Source organism: Dasypus novemcinctus, chromosome 21 (assembly GCF_030445035.2).
Source record: "Dasypus novemcinctus isolate mDasNov1 chromosome 21, mDasNov1.1.hap2, whole genome shotgun sequence".
NCBI classification, from domain to species: domain Eukaryota; kingdom Metazoa; phylum Chordata; class Mammalia; order Cingulata; family Dasypodidae; genus Dasypus; species Dasypus novemcinctus.
The window spans coordinates 82,375,896-82,396,185 of NC_080693.1; the positions used below are offsets into that span (position 1 = coordinate 82,375,896).

The 20,290-nt window shown below is 40.2% G+C and overlaps 1 protein-coding gene across 9 annotated transcripts in view; it reads left to right on the forward strand.

Moving 5' to 3' along the window:
* The window catches only part of TNRC6C (trinucleotide repeat containing adaptor 6C), a 180,948-nt gene that overhangs the window by 108,271 nt on the left and 52,387 nt on the right, over positions 1–20,290 (forward strand). Inside the window, exon 1 of one of the 9 annotated variants that reach the window (XM_058284804.2) lies at positions 1,007–1,135. The exons of 6 other annotated variants lie outside the window; for them this stretch is intronic. In XM_058284804.2, the coding sequence (XP_058140787.1) occupies positions 1,111–1,135 (25 nt within the window). In that variant the 5' untranslated portion in view covers positions 1,007–1,110. Of the gene's footprint in view, positions 1–1,006; positions 1,136–20,290 lie in introns of those variants that run through there. 2 more of the 9 variants (XM_058284803.2, XM_071210828.1) reach the window with 2 other exon arrangements.

A 20,290-nucleotide genomic window follows, 5' to 3' on the forward strand; every position in this document is an offset into this window, starting at 1 on the left:
GGCAGTATCCAAATGGAAATAATCATGTGATGCCACTAGTTGAAAGTCTTCTGCCAGATAGAAAGGCCAGTGTCCCTCCCAGCCCTTGTTCCAGATTCTCTTTAAATAATGACAATATATCTGGGAAAAAGCCATCTAATAAAATAATACAGGAAGAAATGGACTTGTAAATTCATGTAGTGATTTGGAGAAAGGAGCTCATTTAGCCACTTGGTAGACATTTTTTTTTACCAGGAAGATCAATGTTAGTCTATAAATGTGTAATTCACTCTGTTAAGGTCCCCAAAAATGTCATTTTATCATGTTGTTTTTTATTCTATCTTTTTACAAGTCTGCAAGATAACTCCAGCTTGCAACACTTGAGAACTTTTTTTTTTTTTTTAATCTTTTTTTCATTGTGCCCAGAATAGTGTACTATTTTGGGTGGCTGCTTTGTACATTTATAAACACAGAGGCTTTGATTAATATGCAGTAGTGTTTGCTTAGATCTTTTTCAGATAGAGGCAGGAAAGTAATTAAGAAGCTGGAAACTTGCCAATTACATACGGGGCTCATTAAGAATATTATTGCTAGTGTTGGTATGCCAGGTGTTTAGGAGTGATTGAGGAAAAGAGAAAGAGAAGGAACGTAAAACAAAGGCAACACAAAAGAGCAGCAGTTTATTTGTGTGCAACCAATATGCCGTTATTCTTTTGGCTGATTTTCAGAAACAGAAGAAAAGCAGCCATGGTGCTAATTGTAACTGGTTCCTGCAGTGAAAATGTTTGTGACAGTTGGAAGAATTTAAAGAGGAGGGGAAATTGGTTTAATGTCAGCCGCAATTAGATAATCAAAGCTTTAAAATTCCATATGTCAATGCCACCACCCCAAGCTGCAGGAGATGAATCAGGTACCTCCCTGTGTGGACAGGGCAGTGCCAAATCCTGCCCAGCTCATGGCCTGAGCGCGCCTGCAGGTGGTCTGGGCACAGGCTTGCAGCGGGAGATTTTCTTGGCAGCTCTACAGGATGAGGCTCTTGCTGTACACAGCCGACATATTGGAGTTGAGAGCCCAGACGAGCCTAGATGCAGGCGTGGAGGCAGCTCTGCACGCAGGGGAGCGTCCCCTAGGATGGTTGGGCGGCACCTTTCTGCAGGTATTTCATTACCCGTCAGCCCCTTGTAGAACAGGAGAAGCAAAACAAGCAAATAGCAAATAGCGTCTGCTTCTGCTAGATGAGCTTATGACGTAACATTCCAGAGTCTGAGCAGTAGCTCTGTGTCCTAAGCTCTTGGCTGCAATTCAGGTTTGATAAAATGGCGTCTTCATAAAGAGCTGCTTGCTAAAGATACGCTGTACCCAACAGAAACATGAGAATGGCATTTCCACTGCCGCTTTCCTCTGCTTTGCTGGCCTCTTGCCAGCCCTCACAAGTTACAAAGCCCCCAGTTTTATTATTGTATTAATTAGGTTCTTAACCTTGAGGAAACAACATCATTTTACTGCCATTTTAAAGAAAAAGAAGGAGCAAGAAGCTTGTTCTTTTGAACATGATCATGGTTATGTCCGGGAAACATTTTATTCTATCTGCCTTTCATAATTCCTTTCATTTATAGCAGTTGACAGATGAGATGTTTAGTTGGAGTCTGCTCAGCAATGGAATTTTATTTTCAAAATCTTTCTCCACAAGATTTTTACACACAGTACATGCAGAGGGGAAAAGGCATCGTTGGTTCTTAAAAGCTGAGAACTATTATAGTGTTTTCCTGCCCCTGAAAATCAAGTAGCAAGTAAATTGTATTAGTCAACATTTATTTCCAACTATTTAAAATTTTAAATTATTTTTAATAATTTTTAACTTACTATTTTATAATTTCACTTAATAGGACTGTGTGCAAAAAGAAAGGGTGTACGTACAACTGGTCCGTGTCTGTGCCAATTAAGCAGTCGGCACACTTCTCCTGAGTGAATCTTGTCCACACTTCCCTAAATGATTAGTGTGATACCTAATTAAAATTTTGCTTACTGTAGCTTTTAGAAGTTCTTGGTTAAATACTATTCATGGGGGAAACAATCTTTATATGGTAATACCTTGGAATTTTAAAAAAAAAAGCTCTCTTTAAACCATGCTATTACATAATCCTTTTTAATTTAATCACTTAAGGCAGTTATGTTACTTAGATTTTTATAGAGGCACCTATTTATAGACTGTATAAACCATTTAAACAGTAGTAGGAAAGGTGATTTAACATTATACGTGAACTTCACTTTTTTTTCCTTTTCTAAGGCTTTTGTAGGAAAAATTATTTTGAAAATTGAGTAGCTTAGTAGAAAGACCACTAGAATTTTATTCTAAAAATGTTGAATTTCAGTTCCATCCTTACTGCTCATTAGTTATTGCACCTTGGCAAAGTCACTTAACCTCAGTTTCCCTACCTGTAAATGGTCATTTGTTTGTAAGGTTCAGTTAAGCCAGTGTATATAGAAATACACGAGTTAAAAGTGCTATGAAACATGTCTTAAGGATATGAAGATTTTACCTCTAAACTCTTTTGGACTTGCTCTTGTCAGATACATGTGGACTCAGCGTTTTAACACTCTGGTGAGATACTGGCAAGTCTAGGATACCTACAAAAGAGTTCAGCCTGGTTTCATTCTACTCTTGCATTCATTTCAGAATGCCTGCCCTTAGAAGTCACTTATCTCTACATATTCTCATATAGTAGTCTTAAAGACTACTTAGGGCCTTGACTTAATAACACAGTCAAGAGACTTCTATTCCTGAAAAGTGTGTTACTCAAAAAATTTTTTTTTAATTTAAGATTTATTTTATTAATTTCCCTACCCCCTCGTTTACGCTTCTTGTCTGTCCGTCTTCCTTTTTTGGAGGTACAGGGAACTGAACCAGGGTCCTCCTGTGTGGGAGGGAGGCGTTCAGTCACTTGAGCCACCTCCATTCCTTGCTTTGTTGTGTCTCTCATGTTTTCCCCTTGTGTCTCTTGTGTCATCTTGTTGCGTCAGCTCACCGCATCAGCCCATTGCATTAGTTCATTGTCTTATTCGTCCTCTCTAGGAAGCCGCGGAACCAAACCTGGGACCTCCCATGTGGTAGGCAGGAGCTCAGTCTCTTGAGCCACATCTGCTTATCTATTCAAATTTTTTCTCTTCCTGCCCCCCCTGCATCCCGCACTGCTGTTTTTGCTGTCTGTGTCCCTTTGTTGTGTGATATTCTGTATCTTTCTCTTTTTGTCTTCTCTTCTCATCTTTCTCCTCTGAGATTCACTGGTATTCGATCCTTGGGATCTCTGATGTGGAAAAAGGTTACTTGTCAATTGTGCCACCTCAGTTCCTGGTCTCTGCTGCGCTTCACCTTGACCCTCCCCTTTGTCTCTCTTTTGGTTCATCATCATCTTGCTGCATGACTCACTTGTACAGGCACTGGCTCTCCGCATGGGCACTTGGCTTGCTGCGTGGGCACTCTGTTCACCATTGGGCACTGGCTCATCTCACGGGCACTCACGCGGGCACTTGGCTCACCACGCAGGCACTCAGCTCACCACATGGGCACTGGCTCACTGCGCAAGCATGCTTTCTCTTCTTTTTCACCAGGAGGCCCCAGGGATTGAGCTCAGGTCCTCCCTTATGGTAGGCAGAGAGAGACCTTATCGCTTGAGCCACATTGTTTTCTTATTCAAATATTTTTGAAATTATATTTTCCTAAGATGAATGCTTTAAACATAAAGAGAATAATAGGGTTTTGTTTTTTTTTACATTTTCATTTAAAGAAATCCTGGTGTTCCAATTAAAAGAATATGGCATGGTGGAATGATGGGTGGTGGTAGAGGTGTTGAGACAATGATGATGGTGGTGATAGTTCAGTGACTGGCCAGAACAGAGCTGTTCAGGCTGTACTCCTCAGCCCGATGAAGAACTTGAGTAGCATCTAAGTGGGGAGGCACAGTGGGGAGTAGGGAGAGCCCAATTGTTCCAAAGCACTCCAGGTTTGACTCTTTCATGTGTGGGGCTTCTTGTAAGATTTGATTGGATATGGGTTCTGCTGTTTTGCTTTTTGTGTTTGTTGTGCTTTACCATGGCACCCAGAAAATGCCAGCGAGTGGTATTTTCAAATTTTCAAATCGACTTGAGACTCCATTTGAAAACCATAAATATTGCATTAATATCATAACTCTGCTTTCTCATTTTTAGAATTTCCAGCTTTTAAATACATTTTTATTTTAAAAAAGATTTATTTATTACTGCCCATCCCCTTATTGTTCCCATTTGCTGTGTCTCTTTTTGTGTGCTGGTCTTCTTTTTAGGAGGCACAGGAAACTGAAACCAGGACCTCCAATATGGGAGGGACTTGCCTAATTGCTTGAGCCACCTCTGCTCATGCTTCGTTTTATCTTTCATTGTGTTTTCCTCCTTATGTCTCTTGTTGCATCATCTTGTTGCATCAGCTCGCCATGCTAGCCCTTTGCATCAGCTCTCTCTCTTACTTGTTCTCTCTAGGAAGCACCAGGAACCAAACCTGGGACCTCCCATATGGGAGGCCAATCACTTAAGCCACTTCCACTTCTCTTAAATACATTTTTATGTTTAAGATTTTTTAATATATATATTGAAGTACATAGGACACGGTTGATCCATATCTTAAAACTTCTTAAGAAGGATAAAAGGGTAAAACAAAATAAGAGCAAAAGAATCAGAGACTCTAAAGCAAGGAGTGGAGCCCACATGTATCATGCATTTGTCTAGCATGGCACAGAAAGGTCTTTTGAGAACAGAGACCAGGTCTTACTCATCTGTGCAGTCTGTGGAATATCAGGTTCAACTGCATGTCTTGGGGAATTTTTAGATGAGGACACTATACCCAGGAGTCAAATGGGTCCTCAAACATAGGAGAAAGGAATTTGTAAAGAAAGCTCCTGGGGAACTAACCAAGGAGCAAGGCCAAAAATGAGAATTGTAGAGACACATCGCAGAGCATTATTTACTGTGCATTCTTACCTTTTTGGGTTTTATATTTTTAATGTTAATTTTGATTCTCATAGTGCCCCCAAAACTACTTTTCCTGGGAAAATGCTTATATTATTTTGAGGTTCTTAAAGTTGAACCACAATGAAATGCATCATAGTAATTCTCTTTCATTTTTTGCCCTTATATTTTCATTATACCTAAAAACACATTTAAATGGAAAACTGTTGTTAACATAGCAATGACACAGATCACATGCACAGCAAATTAATTTGTTGGCCCCATCTTAAGCCCCTTCAAAGAGTTCCAGATATAAGGATTGCCATTCTTTGCAGACTTTAAATTCCTGTGGACAAAAGTCTTCATTTCAAAACAGACTCTGGAATTTTGACGCACTCATTGGACTTGATCCTCTCGCAATTTCTACAATAGTAGTAACTTGCTTTGCTCTGGTCCTTCTATGCCAAAACACTGGTGTAGACAACCTATTCAAGTATAATACTTTAAAAGTTTCTTTAGGCATTTCATCATCCCTGCTTTTATCTCTTTCTCTCCTTTTGCTGTCTTTCCTGGACTTTGCTTTTTTAATCCTTCCCACCATTAGCATCCAGTTCCAGAAAGTTTCATTCACCTCTGCTTATAAGCCACTTATATCTTGACGTGTACTATTTGCAGATTTGTTCTTCCTTTTGAGACACGGGGTACTCCTAAACTAGGAAATGAAAATGCCTACATGTCTCAGTTCTTTTTAGGTGTATCCCCTACTTGATCAGGCTATTTCATTTAGGGAGGAAAGAGGTACTTGAGGGTGATAGAGAAAGGTGAAGACGAATGGAAGGTGCCGTTATTGGCCTTCTGCGAAGCTAGATAAAGCACCTGCGAGGAGCGTGTTCATTAGTGTATGGGGGAAAGGGGGGCGGCAGGACGACAGGGACAAGGGCACTTCACTGTGCTCATGGATTCTGAGCGTTTGTCTCCTGTCCAGACTACAGCTGAGCTTCAGGCTTATTTCTCCTACAATTTTTGGATGAGTCATAAACACCCCAAACTCAGTTTGTCCAAATCTGAAACCATCGCCCTCCCTCTTTTCACTCTCAAAATTGCCTTTCCTCCGTGCTCCATGCTCAGTGGCCAGCACTGTGCCCATCATTCTTGAATTTTTCCCTCTTGGGCTCCCCATATCTCATTTTTCACCAAGTCTTGTCAATCCTGCCACCTAAATACTGTTCCAGTTTCCCCATTTCCCACAGTAGGTTCCCCAAGTCAAGTTGCCATTACCTTGGCCTAAACCCTTGATACCAAAGTAGAACTTATTTTTATCTTTTAATATAAAAAGTTTGAAATTTTGTGTTTTTTTTATGCTAATATTTACCTATGGCCTGATGTGTGGGTCCTCCATTGACAGTCCAGTCCCGGGTGTCACTCCCCCTCTAATTGGTGAGGCCTCTGGGTAGGCAGAGTTATCCAAAGGCCACACTGACCCCTCTGTGAGCTTTGGGTCAGGGTCAGCTTGGACAGACTCAGGAGTTTTCAAGGATTTTATTGATCTAAATGGCAGGATCCTGGTGGTACTACCTTGTGATAAGATGGGGAATAATGTTGAAAATCTTTTGCTCCAAATAGGCTCTTCTGGCAGTGTCATGGTCAAGGAATCAGGCACCGTCAAACTCATTTATCTTTGACAAAGAATTAAGTGGTCCAAACTTATTGTGTGGGGGTAAATTAGAACTTTTGTTCATTTTTAATATAAAACTACAGAGACAAAGCTTCACTAATATTTGCTATACGGCCCGGGCCTTCTAGTTAGTCACCCAGACCCAGGTTTCATTTCTTATATATGCTTGTTTGTGTGTTTAGTGGGAACAGCACTTGAAAGTAAATTGCATATGTCTTCACCCTTTCCTCCAAAATATCTCCTAAAAACTAATATTTTACATAATCACAGTACAATTTTAAATTTAGGAAATTTGACATTGATATACTACTAGTACCTACTATAACATTATCTAATACTATTTATAGTATTTCTAAATTTATACGCTTAAAATTGTCCTAATAATGCCCTTGATATCAATCAAATTACCTACGTATGTTGTTGCCCATCCCCAAAACTGCAAAGTAAAACAATAAAGAATACTACCTTAAAACTGTTTCTGGTAATAAAATAATCACTCACAATAAGGTTTCCCTGGGAAGCAGCTATGCCTCAAGCAGTTGGGCACCCTTCTACCATGGCGGGGTGGTCCCCAGATTCCGTGTCCCTGGTGCCTCCTAAAGAAGACAAGCAAGGCAGCAAGCTGACCACCTAGATGACACAACAAAGAGACGCTATGAGAAAGTACAATGAGTGGTGTTACAAGCAGGAGCAGAAGTAGCTTGTAGCAGTTTGATATGGTTATGAATTCCAAAAATAGGTATTGGATTATGTTTGTAATCTGGTCTGTACCTGGGCGTGATTAAGTTACGATTAGGGCTTTAATTGGGCCACGTCATTAGGGTATTGAGTCCCCACTCCTTGGTGGCTGGGGACTCACAGATAAAAGGCATGGCAAAGGACAGTGTTGAGGGTTTTTGATGTTGGAGTTTGATGCTGAAGCCTTAAGCTGGAACCCCAGGAAGTAAGCTCCCAGAGGAAAGAGAAGCCAGCCCCAGGAAGAGAGGAACCCTGAGCCCAGAAAGAAGCAAGCCCTGGGAAGAAAGGAAGGAACCCTGAGCCCAGAGGGAAGCAAGACCCTAGAAGGCAGGAACCCAGGAAGCCTGAACCCTGGCAGATGTCGGCAGCCATCTTTCTCCAACACATGAAAATAGACTTTGGTGAGGGAAATAACTTATGCTTTATGGCCTGGTATCTGTAAGCTCCTACCCTAAGTAAATATCCTTTATAAAAACCAACCCATTTCTGGTATTTTGCATCAGCACCCCTTTGGCTGACTAATACATAGCTCAAGCCATTGGGCACCTCCTTCCCACATGAGAGCTCCTAGGTTCGGTTCCTGGTGCCTCCTAAAAAAAAGATGAATAGACACAGATCACACAACAGACACATCAGACAGCGAGCACAAACAACAGGGGCAGGTGGAGGGGCAGGTGGAATAAATAAATATTTAAAAAAATAAATAAGGTGTCCCTGGTTTTGTTTTGGTTTTTTATATTCATAATTTTCAGAGAAATACATAGAATGTGCTCTTGGAAAGAGAACTTTTCAATGTTAAAATAAGCATAAGAATAACTTCTCTTTCCTATATATATATTTTTGTCTCTATGTACTGCCACTGAATTTTCAGTAAAATTATTTTTTGGAGACCTGGGTTATTTTTATGTGATCAAAGAGCCAGCAAAGGAAGAAACAAGAGAACAGCTGTTCCCTATACAAGAATCAACTCAAAATGGATCAAAGACCTATTTATAAAAGCCAGGACCATAAAACTACTAGAAGAAAATGTAGGGAAACAGCTTCAAGACCTTGTGGTAGGTGGTGGTTTCTTGGACCTTACATCCGAATCACGAGCAACAACAACAAAATAGACAAATGGGACTGCCTCAAAATAAAACACTTTTGTACCTCCCAGGACTGTCAAAAGGGTGAAAAGGCAGCTGACTCAATGGGAGAAAATAGTTGGAAATCACATATCTGATAAGGGTTTAATATCCAGGATATATAAAGAGATGTTACAACTTAACAATAAAAAGACAAACGACCCAATTAAAACATGGCCAAAAGACTTGAATAGACATTTGCCCAAAGAAGAAATAAAAGTGACAAAAAAACACATGAAGAAATGCTCAACATCACTAATGATTAGGGAAATGCAAATCAAAAATACACTGAAGTATCATTTCACACCTATCAGAATGACCACTATTAAAAAGGCAGAGAACTGCAAGTGTTGGAGAGGATGTGGAGAGATAGGAACACTTATTCACTATTGGTGGGAATGGAGACTGGTACGCCCCTGTGGAGGACTGTTTGGCAGTTCCTAAAAAAGTTGAACATAGACTTGCCATGTGACCTTGCAATACCATTACTGGGTATATACCCAGAAGAACTGAGGGCAATGACACGAACAGACATCTGCGCACCCATGTTCATAGCGGCATTATTCATGATTGCCAAAAGTTGGAAACAACTCAGGTGTCCATCAACCAATGAATGGATAAACAACTGTGGTCTGTTCACATGATGGAATATTATGCAGCTGTAAGAAGAAAGGAAGTTGTGAAGTATATGACAGCATGGATGAACCTGTAGGACATTATGCTAAATGAAGCAAGCCAGACACAAAAGGACAAATACTGTATGATTGCATGACTATGACCCAAATATATTGTGTAACATATTGTATGATTCAAAAAATTTTTTATGTATCCAATACATTTAATTGAGTAATGGAGGTTTTTATTCAACTGTGGGGGAAGAAAAGATAACAGCTGAAATCAGGGAAAGAAGGAAAAAGGAAGAGTGGACATCCCAACGATGGCAGGCCAGCCCTGTGTGCACTCTGGCTGCACTGGTGCTTGCCTAGAGGCTGCAGCCTTGTCCCAGGAGAAGACAGGAAGGGTGAAGAGAAGACACAGGGTAACTGCTGGAATGGTATATCATTAAGGAGAATGTTTTAGATAAAGATTTTAGTTTCTCGGTTGAATTTTTTTTTTCTAAATAAGAATTTGAACTACCAGTTCTTTTTCTACTACTTTGTCTGAAAAGATAACCAAGTGGTTTTTTTTTTCTGTATTAGAGAAGTTGTGGGTTTACAGAACATTCATGCATACAATATAGGCTTCCCATACATCACCCTATTATAAACAACTTGCATTGGTATGGAGCATTTGTTAAAACTGATGATAGCACATTTTCATAATTCAACTATTAACTCTGGTCCGTGATTTAACTTAGAGTTCACTGTTTATGTAGTATAGCTCATAACTATTTTTAAAATTTTTATTGTTACCAAATTATACCATCTAACATTTCCCCCTTTTAAGCACATTCAGATAAATACTTCAGTGCTATAAATTATATTCACAATGTTGTGCTATCATCATCACCATCCCTTATGAAAACATTGCCATCATTCCAAATAGGAACCCTGTATTTTTTTTTTAAGATTTATTTATTTATTTATTTTTCTCCCCTTCCCCACCTACCCCGGTTGTCTGTTCTCTGTGTCTATTTGCTGCATCTTTGTCTGCTTCTGTTGTTGTCAGCGGCACGGGAATCTGTGTTTCCTTTGGTTGCGTCATCTTGTTGTGTCAGCTCTCTGTGTGTGCGGCACCATTCCTGGGCAGGCTGCACTTTCTGGAGAGGCTGGGCGGCTCTCCTTACGGGGTGCACTCCTTGCGCATAGGGCTCCCCAGCGCGGGGCCACCCCTGCGTGGCAGGGTTCTCCTTGCGCGCATCAGCACTGCGCATGGCCAGCTGCACATGGGTCAAGGAGGCCCGGGGTTTGAACCGCGGACCTCCCATGTGGTAGATGGAAGCGCTAACCACTGGCCAAATCCACCACCGGAACCCTGTGTTTTTTAAGCCTTAACTTCCTATTCCCTATCTCTACCCCATCCCTTGGTAACCTATATTCTAGGCTCTGACTCTGTGAGTTTGCTTATTCTAATTGTTTCAGATCATTAAGATCATACAGTATCTTTTTTGTGTCTGGCTTCAACATGATACTGTCAAGGTTCATCCATGTTGTCACATGTATCAGGGCTTCATTTCTTTTTAAGGCTAAATAATATTCCATTGTGTATATATACCCTATTTTGTTTATCCATTCATCAGTTAATTGACACTTGGGTTGCTAGTTCTTTGGGGTATATACCTACGTGTGGGATTGTCAGGTCATATAGTAGTTCTATACTTAGCTTTCTAAGGAACTGCCAGACCATCTCCCACAGCACTATTTTATATTGCTACCAGCAATGAATCTGTGTACCTGTTTCTCCATATTCTCTTCAACACTTGGATAAGCAGATACTTTTTTCCAAATAACTCCAGGTATGGTGGAGTCAACATGACAACCTCAGCTTAATCATTTCCTTGGCCTGCTTCTTGGGCTGCTTCAGGGGCTTCTTCTTGCCACCTTCACGGCCGGACATGGCACCTACCATGCCTTCCCCAGAGCCTGCTGCTGGAAGCCCGCGTCCTGAAACATTTTAACCTCTGGCCATTTCTCCACAGGGATTTCCATATGCCCCACTACCTGCCCCTTCCACATTTTCCCATATTAGCAGCATCCTTCATTAGTGTGGTACATTTGTTAAAATCGATGAGCACATTTTGAGGCATGGATTTAAGTGAAAAAGTTGTAGAGTCCTCCAGTACTTAACAGGCCTGACTTCATCGGGCATGGGGTTTACTTGGGCTTTGGAAAAGTGACCTTATGTCCAGCCGTTATTGCCACATCAGTGTTGATCTTGCTGTACCATACTTGAGAGCTTTATCTCCAACCCTAGGAAGGAATGAGCAATGGGAACTTTATTGCTGTGGTGATCATTCCTTCAAAACATGCACAGACTTGTTATAAACATCCCACACAGAGATACCTCTGCACCCTGCATAAACCTGGTGTCACTTCTTAAAATTACCCAATGTTTATAATATTTTTCTTGAATTTGGGATTTTTTAAAATTTATATAAATGAAAAAAATCCTGTTTCTCACAGGATTATCTGCCTAATTCTAAAATTAGCCTTTGTTTGGTCCTTGTCCCTTATTTGTTTTTGTTAAGCTCTTAAGGGCAAAGGGCTATTCATCAAAGTACAGAATTTAAGGTATATCAGCACATTGATAGTTTGCCCAATTGTCTACCTAATTTTCCTTCTTCTTTTTTATTCTTTCTACCCTTTTCTGCCTTGGTTACTATTTTTTAGTTACAATTTTATATTTTGAGTACAAATATTTGCAGAAAATCCCAAAACAAAATCATCTGAGTTGGAGGATGGCATGTGTTGGAATTGGTTAATAGAAAACGATTGGTTTTGTTGTTTTTTATCTCTAAACAATGTAGATCTTTGTCTTTGGCTCTGTTCACTTTAAACAGAATAAGTAAATTTGATTATAAAAATATCTTTTATTTAATGTTGTATTTAAGATTGTGCCAAATATGTTGCTTGATATTTTTTGTGATTATCATGTTATTATGCAATATGCATAAGCTCTAGAAATCAAATTTTAGAGCTGAGGGCCTTAAAGGTTATATAGTTCAAGATCATCTTTTTAGAGTTGAGAAGTGACTTACTTCAAATTGTTGAGCTACTTGATGACTAAATTTAGGTGGAACTCAGATTTGGGGTATATACATTTATTCTTTTGTTCAGTTAGGAAGCAATTATTGGGTCCCTCATGTGACAAGCATTATGTGTATAAAACTAAAAGATACTATCTGTGCCCTCAAACTCACCTCAAGAAATTAGATTCTTGGGAAGCGGACTTGGCCCAATGGATAGGGCGTCTGTCTACCACTTAGGAGTTCCATGGTTCAAACCTCAGGCCTCCTTTACTCATATGGAGCTGGCCCATGCTCAGTGCTGATGCACGCAGGGAGTGCCGTGCCATGCAGGGGTGTCCCCCGCGTAGGGGAGCCCCACGCGCAAGAGTGCGCCCCATAAGGAGAGCTGCCCAGTGAGAAAGAAAGTGCAGCCTGCCCGAGAATGGCACCGCACATGCAGAGAGCTGACACAACAAGATGACGCAACAAAAAGAAGCACAGGTTTCTGGTGCCACTGATAAGGATAGAAGTGATCACAGAAGAACACACAGCGAATGGACACAGAGAGCAGACAACTGGGGGGAGGGGGAAATAAATAAAAAATAAATCGTAAAAAAAAAAAGATCACTCTTGTATCTCTATAGAGAATGGATTAGGGGACAAAAACAGAGAAAGCAAAGAAAACGGGAGGCTGCTGTCATCCTTCAAGCAGAAGTGATGGTGGCTTGGTCTAGAATGATGGCAGAAGGAAGAGAAGTGGATTGGGTGTGGGAGTAAGATTAAGAGATAAAAAGAGGAATTGAGGCTTTTTTGCGGGCCTCTCAGTGGGTGGCGGCAACACTTACAGAGATGGGGACGATGGCTGCCACATTCAAGAAAAGAACATTAACATTACTGATGCTTCCAGCACTGGCCAAAATAAGCTAAATCCACAATAGCTTAACCCTCCCACTGATTCCAGTTAAAAAGTTTAGAAACAGGGGAGTGGTTGAACACCCGCATCCCATGTATGAGGTCCTAGGTTCAATCCCTGGTGCCTCTTAAAATAATAATAATAATAATTAGACATAATACAAAAAACAACTATCTGAGCATTCTGAAAGTAAATAGTAACCAGCAAATTGGGGTAGATAAATCAGAATTTTAAGAACAACTGATACAGCAGTGAGTTTCTTGGTAGGTTTTCCTCCCTCTGTCTCCTGGTCTTGACCTGAGTATGGCTCAAGTTGTGGAAATGCACAGTGGGTGCAGATACCACAGACTCCCAGAGAAATTCATTTTCTGACCAGCGGATTGGGGGAAAGGAGGCTCTATAAGCTGGGGGTCTCATTTGCTTTCTTTGTTTCTCTTTTCTGTCTCCCAGCCCTGCCCTGGGGTCGTTCTCAGCTGTGGAGATGCACAGTAGCAGTGGCGCCAGCACTGAAACCCTTGTCCAACCAGAGGGGCTGGGAAGAGTGGCCCCTGTGCCCAGCATATAGGAGGAACCCCATCATGTTTTCTCTTTGCTCTCCCCGCTTTGCCCCAGGGGCAGCCCTAGTGAGGGAAACTGTGTGATAGTGCTGGTAGTAAAAATTCTGAGAGAAACTGAGTCTCCTAGGACTGCCCTAAAAAAGGAACCACAAACTTAATGGCTTAAAAAAAACAGAAATTTATTCTCTCACAGTTCTGGAGGTTAACAGTTCAAAATCGAGGTGTCCAACAGGGTCACACTCTCTCTGTCACCCCAGCCCCTGCTTCCGTTTTCATATGACCCTCTCTCCCTTGTGTCTCTGTGCCTGTGTCTCTTCCCTTTTTATAAAGACACCCATCATAAAGGTTTAGAGCCCACCCTAATTCACTGTGACCTCATTTAACTCGACTGTATCTGCAAAGGTCCTGTTTCCAAATAAGGTCACTTTCACAGGTACTGGGAGTTACAACTTCAACATATCGTTTTGGGGGACACAAATCAACCCATAGCAGAAACCCATCTTTCCGACCAGAGAAACCAGGAAATGGGGCTTATGGGAACCATAGAGTTTGGGAGAAATCCCTGATTGGAGAGCACTGGGAAGAAAAGGATCCTTTCATTATTTGTTTGAACTCACACATCCCTGGGCTTATTGCCAAGCAGCACATATGCAGAACATTCAAAAAAACAAAGCAAAGATTTTGAAAACTCAACTATGACATAAACCACTTCCCAGGCCCTCTCAAACCACTGAGTGGTGCCTGGATGGGGACAGACCCATGCAGCATGGCAGAGTCTTCAAAATTTTTCCTTAGAGGGAAGTGGACGTGGCTCAACTGATAGAGCATCTGCCTACCATAGTGGAGGTCAGGGTTCAAACCCAGGGCCTCTTGACCCGTGTGGTGAGCTGGCCCACACGGGGTCCTGCCATGCACAAGAAGTGCCGTGCCACGCAGGGGTGTCCCGTCCCCTGTGTAGGGGAACCCCACGCGCAAGGAATGCGCCCTGCATTGAGCCACCCTGAGTGAAAAAACTGCAGTCCACCCAGGAGAGGCACCGCACAAACAGAGAGCTGATGCTGTAAGATGACGCAACAAAGAGAGACACAGATTCCCAGTGCTGCCAAGAATGCAGGCAGACACAGAAGAACACACAGTGAATGGACACAGAGAACAGACATTGGGGGGGTGGGGGGAGAAGGTGAGAGAAGTAAATAATAAAATCTTAAAAAAAAAATTTGCCTTAGAAGGCAAGGTAGCACTTTCAATTTGAACCTAGCTGGTTTGATTGCCTGCTTTAAGAAAAATAAACAAACTTTGTTTCCAGAAAACTTTAAAGGGCCCAGATACTCATGGCATAATATTCAAAATGCTCATTATACAATTCAAAATTACATGTTAAAATATAAAACCAGGAAAATGTGATCAGTTCTCAAAGGTAAAGACAATCAACAGATGACAACCCAGAGATGAATCAGATGTTGGAATGATCAGACAAATCTTAAAATAGTTGTTATAACTGTGCCTCATAAAATAAAGCTAAACACTTTTGAAATGAATGTAAATTATGTTTTTGGCAGAAAAACTTTTAAAAAATGGAAACTTTAAAACTGAAAAATACAGTATCTGTCATAAAATTGACTGGATGTGCTCAAAAGGAGAATGGAGATGATAAAAGGAGTAGAAATTAATCTGAACGAAAGAAAAGGTATGAGAAAAAAAATGAACAGATCCTCAGGAACCTGTAGAACAATAACAAAAGGTCTAACATTTCTGTGATTGGAGTCCTAGAAAGAGAAGAGAAAGAATGTGGTTGCTAGAGAAAAAAAAAAACTGAAAAAATAACTGAAACTTCTGATGTTGACAAAAGATAAAAATCTGAGAGAACCACAAACAAGATCAACTGAAAGAAATTCTCAAATACGCGTGTCATCATCAAACTGCTGCAAAATCAAGAAAAGTAAAAATCTTGAAAGTAACTAGAGAGAAACAACATATTACCTAAAGGGGAACAACTATTTGAATGACCAGAGATTTCTCATTACAAACCATGAAGGCCATAAAAAGTGGCACAATGTTTTTAAAGTGCTTAAATGAAAGAATAACCATCAACCCAGAGTTGTATATCCAGTGAAAATATCATTCAGGAATGAAGATGAAATAGATGAAGAAAATCTAAGAGAATTCATAACCATTAGACTTGCACTAAAATTATTGCTAAAGGAAGTTCACCAAACAGAAGAGCAGTGATACCAGTGGGAAACATGGAACTGCAGGAAGGAAGAACAGCAGAAATGGTAAATATCTGGGTAAAATAACAAGACTCTTTTTTTCCTCCCGTGCTTTCTAAAATATTTTTGATAACTGAAATCAAAAAGTGTAACATTGACTGATTTCAGTGTACAATAGGTATAATGCAAAAGACAACTGTAGCAGAAAGTTGGGAAGGTAAAGAGATCTAAAAAGTGCTAAAGTTTATACATTCCACTGTAAATACTGATTCTAAGTTGATCATGAAAAGTTAACTGTATTTTGTTAAGCCCTACAGCGACCTCTAAAAAAAATAGTGCAAAGAAATATAGTTAAAATCACAATAAATATAACATGGAATGTTACAAAAATTTTCAGGTAACTCGAAATGAGAAACAGGAATAAAGAAAGAGAAAACAAGCAGAATGTAGTAAATTTGGATTTAGGTAGACTTATTCCAAACAAATCAATAATTATATTAAATGCAAATGGTCTAAATGCACAATCAAGAAAAAAATTCTCAGAATGGATTAAAAAAAAATGACCTCACTGGATGTTATCTACAAGATACTTCAAATATAATGATATCAGTAAATTAAAAGTAAAAGGAATTATCATACATTGCAAAATGGTAGAGCGACTATGAAAAACAGTGTAGTGGTTTCTTACAAAGTTACGCATGCACTTTTTTTATGCCCATCAATTTTGTCCATGGGTATCTGTTCTAGGGAAATGAAAACATGTTTATACAAAAACCTACACAAGGGGGAAGTGACTATGGTTCAATCAGTTGGGCTCCCATCTACCATATGGGAGGCCCTGGGTTCGTGTTTGAGTGCCTCCTTGTGAAGGCAGGCTCGCCCGCATGCTGCAGAGAGCCGCCCGGCCCGCAAGTGCTGACTCAGCAAGGTGACTCAACAAAAAGGGAGACAAGCAGAAAAAAAAAACAGCGCAGCAACGGACACAGAGAGCAATGCAGCAACGGACACAGAGAGCAGATAGCAAGCAAGCTGCAAGGGGGGAAGGGAAAATAAATAAAATAATACAGACACAGAAGAACGCACAGCAAATGGACACAGAGAACAGACAGCACGCAAAAAGCCACAGGAGGGGCCAAATTATATATATATATATATAAATTATTTGTTAAAAACCTACACAGGAATGTTTATAGCAGCTCTATTCGTAAGAGCCAAAATCTGGGGAAAAAAGTAAATGTCAACACATGAATACTAAACAGATTATGATATGTCCACTCAAAATAATATGACCCAGTAGTAAAAAAGAATGAATTATTATTGATTCACACCACTGATATAGATGAATCTCAGAATAATTACCCTGAGCAAAAGAAGCCAGACAAAACGAGTATAACTATGTGATTACATTTATATTATCTATAGAATGCAAACTAATCTATATAATAACAGAAAGCAGATCAGTGTTTGCCTAGGGGTTTGCCTGAGAGTTGAGAATGGGAGGAAGAATGGATTACCTAGAGGCAGAAGTGAACTTTCAGGGGTAATCGATATTTTCATTATCTTGACAGTGGTGAAGGTATCAAAAATACGTATACATGTTGAGATGTATCGAACCATACACTTTTTTTTTTTCCCCTTCCCCCCACCAGTTGTCTGCTCTCAGTGTCTATTCTGTGTTCTTCTGTGTCTGCTTTTTTTTTTAAATTCTTGTCAGCGGCACCTTGAATCTGTGTCTCTTTTAGTTGTGTCATCTTGCTGCGTCAGCTCTCCGTGTGTGCGGCACCACACCTGGGCAGGCTGAACTTTTTTCATGCGGGACGGCTCTCCTTATGGGGTGCACTCCTTGCACATAGGGCTCCCCTACACGGGGGACACCCCTGCATAGCAGGGCACTTCTTTGCACTCATCAGCACTGCACATGGGCCAGCTCACTACATGGGTCAGGAGGCCCTGGGTTTGAACCCTTAACCTTCCATGTGGTAGGTGGACGCTCTATCTGCTGAGCCAAATCCACTTCCTAATACACTTTAAATATATGCAGTTTATTATATGTCATCATACTTGCATAAAACGGCTTTGTGGTGTTTCACCCCATGTTAACACTGATCTAAAGAATGCTGAAGTGACTCAATATCAGTTAACCACTGGTCTGTCAAAACCCACAGAACTGTACACTCCAGAGTGTAAAAAAAAAAAAAAAGATATTTTTAAGAAATGTTACAGGTATCCCAATCCACTCTCTCCCCAGAAGGAACTGCTGTCCTCAAGTTAGCATGCGTCATTTCCATCCAATGTGCAAATATCTTACTGGTTTAAATTATATTTCATGATTGTTAATGTTGATTATTATCATGTCAGCAGTTTTTCTGCTTTCCTTTTCTCTGAATTACCTGTTCCTATATTTTTCCCATTTTTTGTTAGATTATTAGTCCTTTTTCTTATTGATTTGTAGGAGTTCTTTATTCTGATAATCATCCTTTATCTGGTATATCTTTTCCCTCTGTGGCTTGTTTTTTTAACTTTCTAGATGGATTATCTTTTGCCACACATAATCAGATTTAATATTAACATAGTTTTTTCAGTTTTATATCGCTTAAGCATTTTATGTCTTCTCCAAGAAGATACAGCATCCATCATCTTAGAGATGTTCTCCTTTATTTCTTTCTTAAGCTTAAAAATGTTTTGATTTTATAATTAGGTCTTTAATCCCACTGAGGACTTATTTTTTATATGATATGAGGTAGGAATCTATTTTTAGTTTTTCTATGTGGAGTCAGTTGTCTAGCAGCATTTAGTAGCTCAAGTTTCCCTCCTCCACTAGCTTGTCATGCTAGCCTTCAAGTACATCAGGGTTTTCCGTATGTAGGATAGAAGCACATTTTTTAAACCTGTTGTACAACTCATGATCTCTAAAGGTACTATGTGATAACCAAATGTGAGGCTATCAAATTGGGGGCTGAGGAATCATCAAATATCCAGGTATACCACTGACAAAGTGCTGATCCTTTCACAATATGGCATATTATGGAATGGAAAAGTTATACTGCAAATACAGTGCCCACACTCACAGATAATGAGGCCTGAAAAGGAAGGTGTGGGTAAGCCAGGCCAGGGCCCTCCTGCCTTCTGGGTGTGGGATATGGTGCCTCATCTAGAGGCAGGTGCCTAGCCCCCGGGAAGCCCTGTCCCTGTGGGCAGCATGACTGACGCAGAATGAACTGTTGACGTTTTTGCTGATAATAAGCCATAATCTGTTTAACTTGATCATATTTTCTGTTATATAATGAATGGCTCGTTTTAACCTCTATAAATTAGTTATTACATAAGCTAGTTTTTTATAGTATATGCAAAACCAAGGGAGCAAGACATCAGAGACCAGGGCTGTAGAACCAACACCTACTCTTGGGCAATAAAAATTCTAATTGTCCTATACAAGATATGTATGTAAAGTTTCTGTTGTCCATATTCATTTTTCCTTTGTAGGTTTCACCTACAGTTATCAACCTATCCTGGAATCTCCTAGAGCGTAATTTAAAATTCATTACATCCCTTTAAAATAGGGCAATAAAAATTGCTTGTTTTTTTCAAAAGGTTGATATTTGCTTTAGAATGTTCCTTTTAGTGGTAGCAATAGTTCTTGGCATGTTTCCTTTTGTTCCTTTAGTTCAATCAATCTTTAAAAGAAAATTTCTTTGGGAAATCCATGTTTTACTGGCCATGAATAAAATTCTTCTCATTAAAGTCAATCTGAAGAGAACATAATGAATAAAATAGCCTGAGTGGGGAAAAAAAAATTTACTGCAATTTATCTTTGCATCGTAATGTAAAGAAACTCTGCCAAGGATTTCTTTGGTTGTATGAGTTTATTGTATGTTTAGGTAAAATGATTTTTTTAAGATTTATTTTATTAGCCACCCCCCACCCCACCCCCATTTTTTGCACTCGCTGTCTGCTCTCTGTGTCCATTTGCTGTGTGCTTTCTGTGTCTGCTCATCTTCTCTTTAGGAGGCATCGGGAACCAAACCTGGAACTTTCCATGTGGGAGAGAGGCATTCAATACCTTGAGCCACCTCCACTCCCTGCTTTGTTGTCTCATTGTGTTTCCCCTTTGTGTCTCCTTGTTACATCTTGTTATATTGTTGTATCAGCTCACTGTCTTGCTCATCTTCTCCAGGAGGCACCAGGTACCAATCCTGAGACCTCCCATTTGGTAAGTGGGAGCTCAATCACTTGAGCCGTATCTGCTTCCCTTAAATGATTTTTTTTATCCCACAGCTTGCTTGCTGTCTGCTCTCTGTGTCCATTTCACTGTGCATTCTTCTGTGTATCTGTGTTTATCTCCCCCCCCCTTGCAGCTTGCTTGATGTCTTCTCTCTGTATCCATTTGCTGCTCACTCTTCTGTGTTTTTACTTGTCTCCCTTTTTGTTGCGTCTCCTTGCAAAATTGGCT